The 18,195-nt window shown below is 42.2% G+C and overlaps 1 protein-coding gene across 3 annotated transcripts in view; it reads right to left on the bottom strand.

Annotated features, from left to right (window-relative positions):
• LOC102914885 (leucine-rich repeat-containing protein 37A-like) overlaps positions 1–18,195 on the bottom strand; it is a 71,420-nt gene that overhangs the window by 6,672 nt on the left and 46,553 nt on the right. For all 3 annotated transcript variants that reach the window (XM_076543483.1, XM_076543484.1, XM_076543482.1), the window contains 7 exons: positions 17,219–17,290; positions 15,838–15,918; positions 8,702–8,773; positions 7,239–7,313; positions 5,998–6,116; positions 1,680–3,424; positions 609–713 (listed from right to left, as the gene is read on the bottom strand). In XM_076543483.1, the coding sequence (XP_076399598.1) occupies positions 609–713; positions 1,680–3,424; positions 5,998–6,116; positions 7,239–7,313; positions 8,702–8,773; positions 15,838–15,918; positions 17,219–17,220 (2,199 nt within the window). In that variant the 5' untranslated portion in view covers positions 17,221–17,290. The remainder of the gene's footprint in view (positions 1–608; positions 714–1,679; positions 3,425–5,997; positions 6,117–7,238; positions 7,314–8,701; positions 8,774–15,837; positions 15,919–17,218; positions 17,291–18,195) is intronic.

Genomic DNA, 18,195 nt, shown 5'->3' on the forward strand with positions numbered 1-18,195 from the left:
CCCATGCTCCTGCTTGTAACCCTAATAAAAAACCCACTGGTTCACCACATTGGTGCAATTTTTACTTTGGTCCGTCATGGACTCTCTTTCAAGGTAAGTAATGTATGTGTGTATGTGTGGTCTCTCCAGGAAAAATATATCACACAACAGTGGTGCATAGACATGCATACAGATAAAATATCCAAACACGTAAACATTTTTGAATAAATGCAAGGACAGGGCGGAAGTGTAAACACAACTAAAGAGCAATGGAGGACTTGACAGAGATTTCCCGGAGGTCACAGCCACAGTGGGAGTAGAGGTGTTGTCTCTGCAGTGGCCAGAGGACATCCTCTGCCTTCTACACTCACAGTTCCACCATCCTCACCGGCAGAGAACTCTCCATTGCTCCCATGGTGTCTCACACCCACACCACCCCTGACATCAAATCAGAATGTTACATAACGACCTGACATTGAGGAGCCCTGCTGCACAGACAGAATACCCGTGAACACACAGGGACATCATTGTAGACAGAGAGTAATGGCTCAGGTTTTCAGTTCGCAGGTCCTAAATCTATTACACACACAGAGTACATTCTGGACACATGAATGTCCTGTTGTCCTTACCTCAATGAGACAGAAAATGATAATCAAAACTGTCACCACTACAGTTACAGATATTGCCAAGATGACTTTGTTGTTGTAGCCGTATCCTGGAACTGCTTTTGTGAGCTAAAACGTACAAGATAAATGAATAAATAGTCATTTCTGTGGTCAAGTGATAAAGTAAAAAGAATGAGAGAAGGTGAAGGCTAATTGCTCAAAATTCATTCTTGAGCTGTGCATGGTAGCATATAGATCATCTAGCAACTGGGAAGTAAGCTAGGAGGACTCATAGGAGATTGGTTCCAGCTTCAGCCACAGGGTGAGCAGGCCACTTTGGACTGACTGTACAGTGAGGTTCTGACAAAGAACCAAGGTCCGGGCATGTACCTCTGTGCTCGAACCCTTGCTTAGCTTGTGCTAGGTGCTGGGTTTGATCTACACTGAACAACAAAATGATATAGAACAAACAAACAAACCTAAAAACATTCTTCTAAGCCGGGTGATGGTGGTGCACACCTTTATTCCCAGCACTCAGGAGGCAGAGGCAGGTGGATCTCTGTGAGTTCGAGGCCAGCCTGGTCTACAGAGTGAGTTCCAGGAAAGGCCCAAAGCTACACAGAGAAACCCAGTCTCAAAAACAAAAACAACCCCCCCCCAAAAAAAAAATCTTCTAGGTGAGTAGCTTTCAGATTTATAAGAGATCATACTGGATCCAATGTATTACATGCTTTATTATTGTATACTTCATTATATTCTGTGTTTTAGGTCTGCTTCAGTCTCTAAATTTAGAAACAGTGGAAGCTAGGTGTGGTAGCAAAACACATTTAATCCCAGCACTGGGAAGCAGAGGCAGGTGGATCTCTGTGGTTCCAGGCCAGCCTGGTTTGCATGGGAATTCCAGGAATTCAGGGCTACATAGGGAGACCCTGTCTCAAAAACAAAACAAAACAACTCAGCAAAATACACACCGAAGCACAGCAGAAATCACTGTCTCTAGTGTGTGGCCAATACAAGATCTGGAGTGGGAGCCCCTGGTCTTTCTGCTTGAATGACTGAGAAGGCAGGGGCCCTACATTCCGGCACTATCCTCACCTGACTTGGTTCCAGACCCTTCTGTTCACCTTGGGCTTCTGTGCTCTCATTGATGTAGTTTTCGGTTTTCCACTGCTCTGTATCCCAGTCGGTCCTGGACAACTTGAATTCTTGTTGCTCACTGAGAAGCTTCATCAGGAGCCCTGTTCTGGAGATGAGCTTGGCACAGGACAGTTGCACGTGGGAGTCAGTGCAGTCCATCTTCAAAGTCCTGATAACATGAGAAATAAGCCTCCTCACGTTATTGTTGGGGATAAGGGGCCGCAGCTGCTTGTTTAGATGAGATTCAAACTGATCACCTGGTGACATCACCAATGGGTACTCATTTTCTTTGAAATGGACATGTGAGTGAGCCCCCAAGATGAAGTCTAACGGTGGCTCACTGGTTTGCTTAACAGTTGTAATTGAATCAGATGTAGTCACATTGGACTCTGTAGCCGGATTCTCAGGGGTTGTAGTCTCTGATGCAGCTCCTTCAGGCACAGTAGTGGTGTTTGTTTTGAGGCTGTTTCCTCCAGTATTAACTGTATTAACTGTTGTAGTATGATTTTCTTCAGGTGGTTTTTCTGTAGAAGGTTCTGAAGCAGCATATAATTCTGAAAAAGGCTTTCCTGCATAACTCAGGTCTCCTAAAGATGAAAAGACCCTTCCCGCAGGGGAATTTACCAGGCTCCTCACTGCAGAGGATGCTGGCTTCTTTGCAATCAACTGGAAATGAGACTTTTTCTTCCTAAGGTTTCGATGTCTCTCTTCAGACTGTAAATTAGGATTAGACCCCTTCGTTCTTTTCACATTGGCATTTGCACTTTCTAAAACATAAATGGTGTAAGACAAGTCTTTTCGTCTGTCTATGAACTCAGGTAGAGACTTTGTAGTGGCTGCCTCGTCCACCAGGGACTGTTCTGGGGGAGAAGACACTGCCTCCCTGTGTTCCTTTGGGAGCAAGGGCTCTGAGTGGAAGGAATTTCCCCCTGACTTCCTGGGCTTCTGCCCCGGATGGAGCTGCTGCAGCTCTGTTGTGGGTGGGCTCCTGAGCTGCCCGTCTTTGGCGATGTTCTCCATAGGTGCGTGGTCACTCTGCTTGCTCCACAGGCTCTTGGCACTCACGTCCTTGAAATGCCTTTTCTGTATGCTTCCTGTCCCCTGGAGCACTCTGTTCATCCTGTGGAGCCTTTTCTCTGCCTTCTCAATCTCTGCAAGACTGCTTTCCTCTGCCTGGGCAGGTTCCCATCTCTTTTCAAATATCCGTCGTTTAAATTTGGAACCCAAGCGGCTAGACTGCTGCATAAGCATGGCGGTTTTCTCTTTCTTTCTAACCTCATCGATTTCTGCATCTAACAAATTCTCTAGAAAATAAAGCTTATTCAGTTTATTTTTGTAAGCCATCTTACTTGCCTTTGGTACAGGGTTAAGAGCAAGACTCCTTGAATCATTTTTGTAGGGTTCCAGTGAATTATCTGTACTTTGTATATTAGAAAACAGCAGTTTAATGAATGGTAACAATGTTGACACTACATCTTCCAGATTTCCCTCTGAGAAATATGGCAGTATGTAATTTAGGGCACTAATAACATCACTTTCATCGTTAAAGTCCAGCTGTTCATTCATGAAGCCTGAAGAGCTAAGAGCATCTTTTTCTAAAGCGCTGCTTTCGGGTTCAATAGCAAGCTCTGTGCTGGTGTTCTCTTTCCGGGACTGCAACACCTTCATGAACGGTCCTTCTGGGTTCCCTATAGAGGCCTCAACTGTCAGAGACGAAGAGATTGCTTTGGGTCAGAGGACACTGGCAGCCCTTCCCCAGTCCACAGCCATTTAACGCAACCAAATAAATTAGGGGTCAGCAAATGCTGGATGGAGCACCCATGAGTGGAGAGAAAAATAACCCCAAATTTAAACCTATGAAATGGCAATGACAACCAGAGGGGACAGGACCAGCCAAGCAGCTGCTTGGAACATTCTACAGCATACACACAGGGCGCCTATGGAGAGCTGCCCACGTTCAGACCTCAGGAAAAGATCGCAGTTGGAATACAGGGTCTCACTAAGTTGCCTATGTGGCCTTGGAATGGGCTCCTTTTGTCTCAGCCTCCTGAGTAGGTGGCATTACCACCATGTGCCACCACACTCCACTTAGAAAAACACTTTAAAAATCATATGACACCAGACATGGTGGCGTATACCTATGATCCTGGCCAAAAATCAATAAATAAATAAATAAAAAATAAATAAATAAAAATTCCAGAGTCAGAGACAGGCAGGTTTGTATGAGTTCAAGGCAAGCCTGGAACACTCAGGGAGCCCTAGGCCAGCCTGGAACACTCAGGGAGCCCTAGGCCAGCCTGGAACACTCAGGGAGTCCTAGGCCAGCCAAGCCTACATAATGAGACCCTTCCTTAAAAAACTAACAAACAACAAACAACTCATTAAAATCACACAAGTGACCTGTGGCTAGAAAAACTTGAGGCTGAGCACAAATACAGAGCTGGCCAATCTAAGCATGTTCTATTAGGAGAGGCAGGCAGCACTCACTGTTTCTAGAATGAGAAGCTCTTGGATTCTAAACCAAAGGGCATCACAGTGTTCAGAAAGTGCATAAGAAAACAAAAAAAATCATCTATATCTTCCCTAGAGGTCAGGGGTGCTTGAGATCATGTATATAAATCCAGCTGCAGGCGGCAGTGCCATTTATGATAAGTGACCACTGAAGCAAGGTACGGAGCATAGTGTATATAGTTGACAGAATGTGAACATTTATGTCACCCGTCCTGTTCCAGTCCATCTCTTGCTCTTTTTGTGTATGGAACAACTTTATATGTATATATTTCTTTGGTTTTTTTGAGACAGGGTTTTACTGTGTAGTCCTGGCTGTCGTGGAACTCATTCTGTAGACCAGGCTGGCCTCAGACTCACAGAGATCCGCCTGCCTCTCCCTCCTGAGGGCTGGGATTAAAGGCGTGCACCACTGCAGCCACCACCACCTGGCTAATAAGTATATGTTTTTAAAGAATTCATTTTATGTGTATGAGTGTTTTGCCTGCATTTACATATGTGTACCTCATGTGTGCCTGGCCTGCAGAGATCATAAGAGGGCATTGGATCCCTTGGAACTGGAGTTATAGATGATTGTGAGCTACCATGTGGGTACTGGGAACTGAACCTGGTCCTCTGCAAGAGCAGCAAGTACTTTAAACCACTAAACTATCTCTCTAGCTTCATGTGTGTATGTGTATGTGTATGTATGTACATATATTGTGTCTGCATGTGCATGATGTGTATGGATACATTTATGATGGTTTGAGTGTGGAGGTCAGAAGGCAACTCTGTGGAGTTTTTCTTTCTTTCAAACTTTATGGGAGTTCCAGAAATTGATTAAGATCACCAGATGTGGGGCTGGAGAGATGGTTCAGAGGTTAAGAGCACTGGCTGCTCTTTTGAAGGTCCTGAGTTCAATTCGCAGCACCCACACGGTGACTCACACCATCTGTAGTGATGTCTGATACCCTCTTATAACTAACTAACTAACTAACTAATTAACTAACTAACTAACTGCTTTTTTTTTAAAGGATTACCAGATGTGTGTGGCAAGCATCTTGATCCTCGGAGCTCTCTCTCTGGCCCACAGAACAATCATATTTTTAAATAATGCAATAATATCCGAGAGCCCAATTTTTACAAGAGAGAAATTCAGAAGTTTAGGGAGTTCTATTACAAATGAAGAAATAGAAGTAAAGAATTAATAAATTTTAGGACCACCACAGAAGGGGGTGTGGTGGTAGACAGATTGTAAGAGCCAGAGGACCAGGAAGTCAGCCGTTGAGATTTTGTCATCTAGGAATGACAGGAAAGTTACACCCGTACCACCTCAAAAATACTGTTGCCTACACAAAACCTGAACAAGGACAACACTAATAGACATATTAAAGGGAAAATGTCATGAGGCCCCACTCCTAGACAAAGAATTACAGGCAGTTAATGACTGCTGAGAGATGGAGAATTAGTCTCTCCCAGGGAGGAGCCTCCTAATTGGTTATCCAATAAAAGTGGTCAGCCATGAATCATATACACACAGCAGCACCAACAAGATTCAGCAAGTCATATTATATATTTATGTGTTTATATCTCTGTATATGTAGCAATAAGAATCAGGAAAAAGAGTCAGTTTGAGAGGGAGTCAGGGGGATATGAGAGGGGTTAGAAGGCAGGAAAGGAAGTGATTAATTAATTTTAATTAAAATAAAAAATAATTTAAAAAGAAAAATTATATTTACCAGTTAAAATTATATGTCAATATTAAAACATTTATCAGGAAGAGACTCACGACAATATGTGGTGTTTATCAGACATCCAATATGACAATGCAGTTTGATTGTCTTGCAGACAATCTCAATATCAGCTTTATATTTGCAGAGGCAGCAGACCATGTGTTTAGGCAAGATCCTATAAACAGGAAGACAGAACATTGGTTTACTGGAAAAGCCTTACTGAGGTGCAGAAGAGGCAGGCCAAGGCCACCACAGGGTTGGAGAGGAAGGAGTTCTTGAGGCACGCGGCGTGGGCAGTTGGGTGGGGACTCAAAGGCAAATTGCTGCTCCCTGAAATTGAAAATAATCATGGAGGAGGACAGAGGTGCTCAAAGAAGGGCGAGGGTCAGGGTGGGTTTGTGCCTAAAACAAAGGTGACGGGAACAGCACTAGGTGACATGGGTGGAAGAAGCCTCTCCTCCCAGCTCAAGTCTCCCTCTGTTGGTCATGAACAGGAAGAAGGGCCTGGGCAAGCCTCCAACCTAGGGATACTTTTTCCCTATTCCTGTTGTGAGTAAAAAATACTAGAAATCATCTCAAATCTAAAACAGTTTATTTTAATCATATGATGTAGTTAAATGGCATCAAGGATCAATCACAATGACCATGCCTGTATAATTCGAAAGGATAAGGACCCCAAGTCCAGATGAACACCTTCAAGACATTGCTTTCTCATACTGCTGGTGAGATACGCTAAAGATCATGCTCAGGGAGAGAAGACAAATCCAAAAGGCCACACACTATGGGATGTCATTTATGAGATGTGCTGGGGAAGGAAAAACTGTAGGGCTAGAAATAAGATTGGTGGATCACAGGGGCTGATGGTGGGAGGGGTGCAAAGGTTCAGGAGGGGCCCTTAGGAGGGACAAATGGTCTGTATCAGTGATGTAATAGTGGTTATGGAACTAACCATGAAAGCTCAATAAAGCACGTACTTGAATTAATTGCATGAAAATTATACCTCAATACCTCAGACTCAAGAAATAAGGCAAATCTCAAAACATTTAAAATACAAGAAACCATAAAGAAATCTAGGGCTGGCAAGATGGCTCAGCAGAAAGTCCCCTGCCCCATAAACAAGTTTGATCCCTGGAACCCACAGTGTAATAAGAGAGCCAACTCACAAAGCTGTCCTCTGACCTCCGTACTCATGCTGTAGTACACACACACACACACACACACACACACACACACACACACACACACGAATTAACATTTTAAAATCTAAGTGAAATTATTCCAAGAAAATGAACCTTACAGATGTTCCAGCTCCAGAGTCATCATGAGGATGTTCTCAAGCGCCTTCAGTGGCACTTGGGTTGTTCCCAGGTCTCTGAAGGAGAAAGCCAGATTTCATGAGGAACCATTTTTGTCACATGTGGTTACTTAGACCCTGGCTTTCCTATGAAGCTCTCTGGCTCAGGAATTGATTGTTGGGGTTGGAGATGGCTCAGAGGTGAAGAGCATTTACTGCTTGCTCTTGCAGAGGACCTGAGTTCAGTTTCCAGCACTCATGTTGGGCAGCTCACATGGAACTCCTACTTCATAGCATCTACTGCCCTCTTCTGGCCTCTCCAGATACTTCCACACATGTGGGCATATTAGCATACAGACATACACATATACAGGTAAACATAAATAAAAGTAAAATCTTATTGCCGCAGAAGATTATTTCATAGAGCTCTTATTGAAAAAAAAAAGCAAGTTTACTAGTTAATTTAATGACCCTGGCATAGAATAGAACCTGTCTTTTCTGTCATTATCTTCCTTCTCATTTTGATATTGCATTCACCCTATTACAACCACCACTCTATAGTTTATTTTTCACTTTACTTTCTAAACAGTTATTTCCTATTTATTTAAAGTCCTGTCAGCCTGTATACACTACTTATATTAAAAATACAGGAATCTGGGTATTTTAAGTTTTGAGACAAAATCTCTTTGTGTAGCCCTGGCTGGCCTGGAACTCACTATATAGACCAGGCTGGCCTTAAACTTATAGCAACCTGCCTGCTTCTGCCTCCCAAGTGCTGTGACTAAAGGTGTGCACCACCACACAGGGCTTCTTTTTCATTTTTTTTTAAAATGTTTACTTATTATTTATGTGTATGCATGTATGTTCTGGTGCCTGTTGAGACCAGAAGGCAACACAGATGCTCTGGAATGAGTTCCAGGAGGTTGTGAGCCAGCTGATATGTTCTGAGAACTGAACCCGGTTTTCTCTAGAAGCATTAAGTCCTCTTAACCATTGAGCCATCTCTCCAACCCCTTTTCCTTCTTTTTAAAAAAAATTAATTTTTTTTTTTTGTGTGTGTGTATGTACATGTGCCACAATGCAGATGTGGAGGTCAAAGGACACATACTATGAGTTAGTTCTTGAACTCAGGTCCTTATCCTTGGTGGCAAGCCCCTTGATTTGCTGAACTATCTTGTCAGGCTCCTACTTTATTTCAATTTTTTTTGAGACAGTATCTTCCAGTGTAGCCCTGGATGGTCTGTAACTCACAGAGATCTGCCTGCCTTTGCCTTCCAAGTGTTGGAACTAAAGGCAGGCACCACCTCGTCTGGCTTTCCATCCTGTTGTCAATGATTTTTTTTTTTAACAATCTAGTTAAAACTAAAACTGTGATTTTTTTCATCACTAAGGGAAAATACCCTCCTGATGGAAATAAAGAAGAGCAGAAATCATCTAAGGAACCATGAGATTGCCACAATACTTACAGATATTTTAACGCTGGCAACTTATAAAAGTAAGGATCTTCAACAACTGTCAGAGGGTTACGGCTGAGAATTCTGAAAAATGCAATGGAATTTACATTACAAATATTTCAACATTTTAAAACTACTTGAAAAGTTTGGATTCATTTCTTTAGTATGGAATACTATAATAAATTATAAATAAATAAATAAATAAGATATAAAAATAGCTATAAACTCTCCTTAGAATCCATGAGCATTCTTCCCTTGGAAACCATCCATGTGTATAGAAAAAAAAAAGAGAAAAACAGGAAGAGTGCGTGGTGGGGAATACAAAGGAAAAAATTGCCAAAGAGCTTTTAGGTTACAAACAAAACAAAAAAACCCAACAACAAAGAAGTACAATGGTAATAAAGTCCTTACCCTGCAGGAAAGGCTTTTGTTTGGGGATTACTTATTTATTTATTTGTTTATATTTACTTTTTCCGTTTTTCAAGACAGGGTTTCTCTGTGTTGTCCTGGCTGTCCTGGAACTCGCTCTGTAGACCAGGCTGGCCTCAAACTCTGATCTCCATCTGCCTCTGCCTCCCGAGTGCTGGGATCAAAGATGTACGCTGCCACCACCCAGCAAGGAAGGTGAGGGAAGGCTGTTCTTAATATCCCCCATAATTCAAGGTGCTTGTCTATTTTTAGAAATATAAAACACTTTGTAGTTACTTCACTAAGTCAAGAAAAACAACAGGACAATCTCCCTGGCTTTGGAGGAGAAACAGAAGGCTGTCAGAAGAGCCAGAGAAGGCTCACGGCACAGCAAGCCTCCATCTAACATTCTCACTTGTGTTCTTCATCAGCACAGATGGAGCAAGCCTGTGCATGTGTCAGTCTGTCTTCTCCTTCCACAGGTCCCAGGAATCAAACTTAGGTCATCCATCTTGTGCAGCAAGAATTCTTACCTGCTGAGCCATCTCTGCGCCTAACATCGCCTTTTCCTTTAAATTATTTTTTTGACAGTGATGGTGATTGAACCTAGGACTTCATGCACAGGTGATATGTGTACGTGTTCTTACTGAGCTATGGCCACAGCTCTAGTTCATACAATTTATCTTAATCATGTTCTTTGTTTGTTCGTTTGTTTTCAGGACAGGATTTCTCTGTGTAGACCAGGCTGTCCTCGATCTCAGAGAGATCAGTCTGCTTCTGCTTCCTGAGCGCTGGGATCAAAGGTGTACTCTGCCACCACCCAGCATTTGATCATGCTCTTTCAAGATAACTTTTAAAAACACAATTTTCTGGGTTGGCCAGTTGGTGCAAATGGCAGTTGGCAGGTAAGGGACTACTGACAACCTCACAACCATATTTCAGTCCCTGAACCCCGCTGTCTTCTACTTACACAACTGCATATGCAAACTAAATAAGTAAAGGTTAAAGAGTTGAAATATAAATTTTAAGAATGTCTGAATAGTATTAAATATCGACTCACTATCTAGCTCAGGATGACCTTGTGACTCTGGTCTTCCTAACTTTACCTACCATGTTCTGGGATTGCCGCCATGAGCGCCACCATGACTGGCTTAGAAGTTAACTGTTTAAACCTCACGTGCTCATGTGAATGCTTCTGGAAGAATTATACTTTCCTTTTACTCCTTCTCCCTAATTGTTTCCCATGACTAACATTTAATTAGCCCATTGTCCCTGAGATGTTATAGATTCAAAACTATGACAACATGTTGATGCCAATGAAAATAGTCGAGTAAGGACATCAGAGTTCATCCCACCATAAAATAATGAAATATCAAACTGTGGAAATTTAACCAAAGGCTTACCACACTCCAGAATCATTTATTCAAGAAAACCAACTCAATTTCTGTAAGAACGCTAAAATTTGTGTTATTTTAACTTGACCTACGTCATTCCTCACCGTAGCTCTGTGGTACCCTTAAAAAACAGCCCATAGCCCCACTATTAGAGGGAGCAGAATGGAGCTGCAGCTCCCACAAAGCCTCAACCCTAGGGAATTCGTGGCCCCTAGTGAGACTAGACTTGTTTGTATCTGACCTGACTGGACAGTCTCTAGTTCTAGAAACTCCCCAGAAGATGTTTTTGGAAAATGATTGCAGACAAATGTCCTAACTGAGGCAGTTATATGAGGACAGTTGGGACGACAAAAAGCCTATGCAATAAGACTGACAAGAAATCAGAGGAATACAATGTCCACAGGAACTTTGAGATGCTCATGTATGAGTTTGGAAACAGAAGACCACAAGCGGTCTGCCTGGAAATTTGGAAAGTAAGTCGCGCAAATGTGTGTATCTTAAGGTAGGTAGAAAACCACCCAAGAACCCCTGAGGAAGTTCACCCCTGGCTGATCTTGCAGTTCTGCACAGGTAGAAGGGGAAACTAAGGCTGCCTCCAAAAACACCCACACTAGAGTCCCAAAGGCAGGTAGGAAAATGGGTTCCTTAGAAGATGGTCAGAGAAAGAAGTAGAGGGACCCAGACCCTGCTCCAACGAGCATGAATTATGTGAGGAATGAAGAAATCCTTTCTTTTCTTTATCTACAAGGCCTATAAGCCTGATAGTATGCCTCCCCGTGTGAATTCTGTGTTATACCAGTAGATTGCAAGAAATAAAAAATGATGAGCCGGTATCTTAACCACAGTGCTGAGAGTCACTGTGCTTAAACTTGCCATAAGGAAGACTTCCATGAAGAACAGGCAAAGGTGGCTTGAGCCAGTAGGATCTGGGTTCAAACTCTGGCTCTGTGACTTTCTAGTGAAATGATGTGAGTAAGACAGCCTGAAACCTGAGTTCTTTTAGTAGCATTTTCCTCATCAAACAGTCCAAGACTCAAAGGTATCTAGAAGGGGCATGGCCAGAGCAGGTGCCTCAGCACTAGTGACTTTGTATGTACAATGGGCCAGTGGCAGGAACCCTGGGGATACCAGATACTAGTGTGCCTAGGAGTATGAATTTCTTAGAGGGAAATGCAGCTCTCTGCTCCATAGGTCTGGTCTTAGTTAGGGTTTCTACTGCTGTGAAGAGACAACATGACCACAATAACTCTTATAAAGGAAAGCATTTAAATGGGGTGACTTGCCTGAATGCTTAAGGGAAGTTCCTTGTCTGTGTATCCTGAATAATGGGCGTTAACAGCTTAGATGCAAGATTGTAAAACATCAGTAGTGAACTTCTGCCCTCTGAGGTCCTCCCATTGTGCTATAAGCCTGTATTTAACCTTCTACCCACTTCAAGAAATGACATTCAACATTTAAAATTTATATGTATATATATATGTATATATATATATGATTGAATGAATACTTCGAATGTAATCTATGAATACCACAAATGTGATTAATATCATGAGTGTAAGTAATGAATATCAGGAGTGTAATTTAAAAAAATAAATACATAAAAAAATAAAAATTAAAAAATGGGGTGGCTTACAGTTTCAGGTTTAGTCCATTCTCATCATGGTGGGAAACATGGAGGCATACAGGCAGACATTGTGCTGGAGAAGGAGCTGAGAGTTCTATGTCTTGATATGCAGGCAACAGGAAGTGAACTAACTCACTAGGTGTGGCTTGAACATATATGAGACTTCAAAGCCCACCTCCACAGTGACACACTTCCTCCAAGAAGACCACACCTACTCCTACAAAGCCATACCTCCCTTTGGGGGCCCCTTTCTTTCAAGCCATCACAGGTCCTGTTAGAAGTCAACTTTATGATAAGATACAATGCACAAGAAGCTGAGTGAAGCTGTCCAGAAGACAGTCTCTCAGTGGTTCCATCACTTGTTAATGATGTGAGCACAGACAAGTTAGCCAACATCTCTCAGTTTCAACTTCATCAATTGCAAAATGTGGATAATGGTTTCACTGCAAGAGTTTTGGGGAAAGTGAAAAGAAAGTGACATGTTTGAATATGTATTATGTGCCCAATACTTTTGTAGGAACTTCATGGCATTATTTCATTTGTTTCAGTATTTCATATAGTGCTTGGAACATAACAAACATCTCATAAATGTAGGTATCAAAGAATTGTTACAGGCAGAGGGAGAATTCCTAGGATTGCAAGAGAAGGTGCCTTCCCACACCAGTGGGAAGAATAGGATGCAACAGAGAGAAAAAAGGTGTCACAGTGTTGGATGTGACCCTTTCAAAAATGCTGGAAGGTTACAAATTAAACATCCTGTCTTGATCATCCCAAAGGACAAACCTGAGTTGCTCCTGTCATCTTTAATGTTTGTGCCTCTCAATGTGAGAAGCAGCTGCCAGGATACTGTGAAAACCAGAGGGAGGAAGGAGCATGTCCTCAAGGGAGCAACTTTTTTTTTTTAACACATTCAATTTTTTTAGATTTATTATTCTATGTATGAGTATTATGCCTACATGTATGTATGTATGTGCGCCACATGCAGAAGCCAGAAGAGTGCATTGGGTCCCCTGGAACTGGAGTTTACAGACATTTGTGAGCCACCATGTGAGAGTTAAACCCAGGCAACAAGTACTTTTAATCACTAAGCCAGCTCTCCAGGCCCAGTAGCAAACTTTTGGACATGAATAATTTCCTATAGGAAACCAATGCTAGGGAGCTAGTTGGAAGCACTGGGGTATTCCTGGCTCCATGAGTCAATTTATGGTTATTTACCCTGTGGATAGTCTTAATTGTGGGTAGACACTTCAGTAGGGATAAAACCTGAATTTTCCTTTCAGGGTTATGCTCTTGGCACAGTATTGATGGACCATAGACAAACTATCATGTGAATGTGCTCAGTCTGAATAGAGTGTAGCTCTTTTGTCCAGTGAAATCCTTCAGGGAGCTGATTATTAATAGCAATGAAGTCACTAAAAGACTTTGAAAACAAGTCGGTCAGGACCTGTGCAGCTAAATGAAGGAGAAGCACTTTCAAGTTGGGAGGGGTGCACTTACCATGCAGATTGTCACCCACTATTGTTTTTTTGTAACATTTTTCATATTAATGAGACATGATTCCTATTGTCAATAAAACAATGGTACTTAACTAATGAACTTTTGGTGTGTCTTTGACATGGATTTCAGATTCAAGAGCATCTGACCCTGAGGGTACTGCTAACATGTTTTGTCAGTGTTTGTCAGTAACATGGAGGCTGTATCCAAGTAGGTACCTGGAACCAGGGGCGAATATAGATCTTGAGAGGCCTGACCATTATCTAATGGGAAAGGCTCTCTAATAATAGCATGCAGAGCTTATTAGTATAGAAGCTGAAATAGCCCCAACCAGGACTTTGGCAGGGTCTGCGCAACGAGAAACCTTTGGACATAGGCTCCATTCAGCTCTAACCCACCTCGGTTGGGACTTTTGTAAAGCAGGGAAGGCAGAATTTCAACTTACAAACACTATAGGAACTGTGCATTATATGTCACAGAATTCCTGTTCTCTCCCTTGGCAGCTTGCCTTTGGAAAGATGCAAGAAGCATCTGTTCTACCATGGGAAATATTTCCTGAAGAAAACTGCCCTATCTATCACAAAGAGTTGGGTGTTGGATCCTAACAAAGGAGTCCCAGCACACACTTGGTGGTTGTGTCCATTGTTGTCAAGCTGCTTCTGCTTCTCCTTCTCCTTCTTCTTTTCTCCTTCTCCTTCTCCTTTTCTCCTTCTCCTTCTCCTTCTCCTTTTCTCCTTCTCCTCCTCTTCCTCCTCCTCCTCCTCCTTCTTCTTCTTCTTCCTCTTCTTCCTCTTCTTCCTCTCCTCCTCCTCCTCCTCCTCCTCCTCCTCCTCCTCCTCCTCCTTCTTTTTAATGAGTTCTTACTATGCTGCCTAGGTCAGCCTTGAACTCCTGGGCTCAAGACATCCTCCTGCCTCAGCATCTGAGGGCCTACAAGCATATACTGTGCCTACCTCATTGGGCCAATCTGTGATAGTGACTGAATTCTGAGAGGTACTATTCCATTCAGACCACATGATGTGAATATCAATGTCCAATACCAGTTAGCACTGCTTTTCTCATCACCGGGAAGCAGACTCCCTTTCTGCAAAGATGGACACAAACTAGAGATAACAAGTCAGTGTCTCCTGCACGAGTCTTCCCTAACCCACCAGCCATGCTCCTCTGCCTGAAAAGCAGACCCTGTGGTTCCTTTCCCCAAGTTAGGAGTCAGCAAGCTGTGCTGGAGAGAGGGGACTGCCACAAAGCATCTACAGAACAGTTCATCCAGCTCTAGCACATCCCAACCCTTCCTCCAATGGGAACCAACTGTGAATCTGGGTTTCTGACCTGCCAGACAGGTTACAGTCACCCAAAATCAGATTCAGAGCAGAAATTTCCTCTTGAGTTTATAATGCCTTCCTGGCCACTGAATGTCACACAAAGTGGGGTTTTTGTTTTGTTTTGTTTTGTTTTTGACACAAGAGTCTACTATTAGTCCAAGACTGCTTCCAATTTATGATCCTCCTGCCTCTGTCTCCTGAGTGCAACTGCTGGTATTTAAGCAGATGCCATAATGCCAGACAAACATGAATTTTTGGCTAAAAGCTAATAAAATTCACTTTCTTCTTGAGGAAGAAAAGTATTATACAGAACCAGGCTAGAACAACAGATTTTATGAATATTTTCAACCATATAGCTTAATGCAGATGACATCTTATCCCATGCTGCAAAGGTACCTCTTACCCACAGAGAATCCATGATTTCAGAGGCATATACTTCCTGAAAAATAATGTTCTGGATGATGGGGAGAGAAGTCACAGGGTGAATTCTCAGCTTTACATTTCTGAGGAAGCACCTACACCTTTTGCTCCCTGGAGGACTTGTTATTAGTCCTTGTTCTTTGGGAACTGTGCATGGGAGAGGGAATCACAAGTGGGTTTCCAAAAGCATCACACATCAGAGCCACAGCCCTAGGGCCCCATGATGATACCTAGTGAGTGTTACTGGAGTGGTGGTACTTGTAGTGTCTGTGCTGAAGGTCAGGACTAGGAAAGCAGATCATGTCCTGTAATTTACACAGGTCTCCTGGTCTCCTGGGCCTTAGTTTCCTCATTGGAAAAGAACCAATGGACCTTAAGACAAGCTATCACAGTCCACACAGGGTTTACTCTCGGTGAATCAACACTCCATTGGGTTTTTAACACACAAATAAGTATTTACATGTGCTTAACTTCTACTTCACTTACAACTTCTGTAAAAACTGCATTCCATGCCATGCTTGAAATGTTCCAAAGCTCAGCTCAATGAGTAAATTGCACCCAAGGTTCCTAAAATAATGAAGGAAAAAAAAAGGACATAAACCAATGAAAAGATACTTTAGAAAATTTGCATTTGTGGTGATTTTAATTTATGTATAATTAAACATAAATTCAATTCTTTCTCCATTTGCTAAAGAAATCTGAAGATGGGGGCTGGAGAGATGGCTCAGTGGTTAAGAGCATTGGCTGCTCTTCCAGAGGACCCTGGTTTGATTCCCAGCACCCAAATGGTGGCTCACAACTGTCTGTAACTCCCATTCCAGGGGATCTGGCACCCTCACACAGATATACATGTGCATAAAATAAAAATAAATAAATCTTTAAAAAAAAGAAACCTGAGGATGATACCGGCTTATAATTTACATATTTATATATGTAATACATTAGCCACAGTAAATGCTCAACATTCTTTTCAATGATCTTTCCTTCTAAGACAGGGTTTTTAGCACCTCTAACATTTTGGGTTGGACGACTCTGTTGTGTAGATTTGTCCTATAGACTGGAGGATATTGCGGAACAACCCTGGTGTCTGCCATTCGTGCGATGGCAGTAGCTTTTCCACAATTGCCAAGGCTGACCTTTGCAGTGAGTAAGAACTGGTGCTGTCACTATGCACTCTGACTCAGCAGAATTCTCATATTTGTCTTTATTACAGACTAAGAGGATTTGGCATAGACTTTTTATGACTTTTTACTTGCAGTAAAGTTTTTGTTATTATACTAAATAATAGATTTCATCCTGACAATTTCATATACATATCTCTAGCTCATTGTACTTTGCTCTTATCTGACCTACTACTCTTCCACCCCACTCTGCTGGTTTTCTCCCTCCCTATACAGTTCTATTTTCCTGTCTTGTTTCTCTCTCTCTCTCTCTCTCTCTCTCTCTCTCTCTCTCTCTCTCTCTCTCTCTCTCTCTCTCACACACACACACACACACACACACACACACACACACACACACACGCACTCACTAGATTGCCCATATTTGAGAAAACTTGATGTTTCAGCTTTCTTTATCCCATTATCCTCTTAGTTCTTCATCCTTCTAGATCCCTTCTCACCCTTCACAGTGTTTCTTCTATCTTCAACACACACACATGAAATCTAGGAATGTAGCTCATTGGCACAACACTTGCTTAGCAGGTAACAAGACCCTAGGTTTGTCCCATCACCAAAACACACACAATGCAATATTTGTCTTTTTTGAGTCTAGCTTATTTCCTACTAATGAAATTGTAAGTCAGATATCAAAAAGTAACAAAGGGGGATTAAAATTCAAATATGAAGGGGTTATATTTGTAACTTACATATATTTCACAAAAGGTAATGATTCAAATGTCCTTCTTTCAATATAACGTATTTTATTGCAAGATACATCCCTAGGAAACATAGAGAGAAATATTGCTTTGCTTAGCCATTAGATATCTAGTTAGTATGACTAGTAAAATTTAGAATTGGTAATAGAAAATACATTGTTCTTGTCTAAACTCTAACCTGTGGATTTGAATAGTTTAGAGTCACTTACTTTGTCTAGCCATCTCACCCTTTATGGTATATATATATATATATATATATATATATATATATATATATATACACACATATACATATACATATATATACACATATATATATATACACAATAAAACTATGGATCTTGATAAAGTTTTTAGTTAGTCATTTTGAGAGATTATATGGCTTTTTATGTTTGAAACAGGGTCTTCCTAAGTAGGCTAGGCTGACCTCACAACCCCAGATTTCCCACCTCAGCCTCCTGAGTCCTGGAACTACTGGCATATACCTGGTGCCTGGGACCTCTGAAGATGCAGGTTCTCAGCTGTCCTTCAGGCCTGCTGATCCAGTAATTGTGCACTGAGAAGTGATGCCAGCCTCTCAGGTGCTGTTGCGAGGCTCCTGGCTGTCTGTCTGAGAGCATTGCTACAGTCCAGTGGTCCTCATCATGATACCTTGGCTTGGCACTCAAATCCCCAGAAGGTCTGGCTGTACAGGTGCTCATAGGCATTCCTCTAACTCATGTTTTTACTTTTGTCTTCACTCTTTTTTTAGTGCCTAGCATAGTCTCCCCCAAGAGACCTGTCTGGGGCTGGTGAGATGTCTTAATGTGTACGGATAGCTATGGCCAAGATTAATGACCTGAGCTCCACCTCCTCAGACCCCCATGGTGGAAGGACAGAACCACATTCTGCAAGTTGTCATCTGATCTCCATGCTTGTCTCTGGCACGAACACACACACACACACACACACACACACACACACACACA

The sequence above is a fragment of the Peromyscus maniculatus genome, chromosome 8, assembly GCF_049852395.1.
Source record: "Peromyscus maniculatus bairdii isolate BWxNUB_F1_BW_parent chromosome 8, HU_Pman_BW_mat_3.1, whole genome shotgun sequence".
Classification (NCBI taxonomy): Eukaryota; Metazoa; Chordata; class Mammalia; order Rodentia; family Cricetidae; genus Peromyscus; species Peromyscus maniculatus.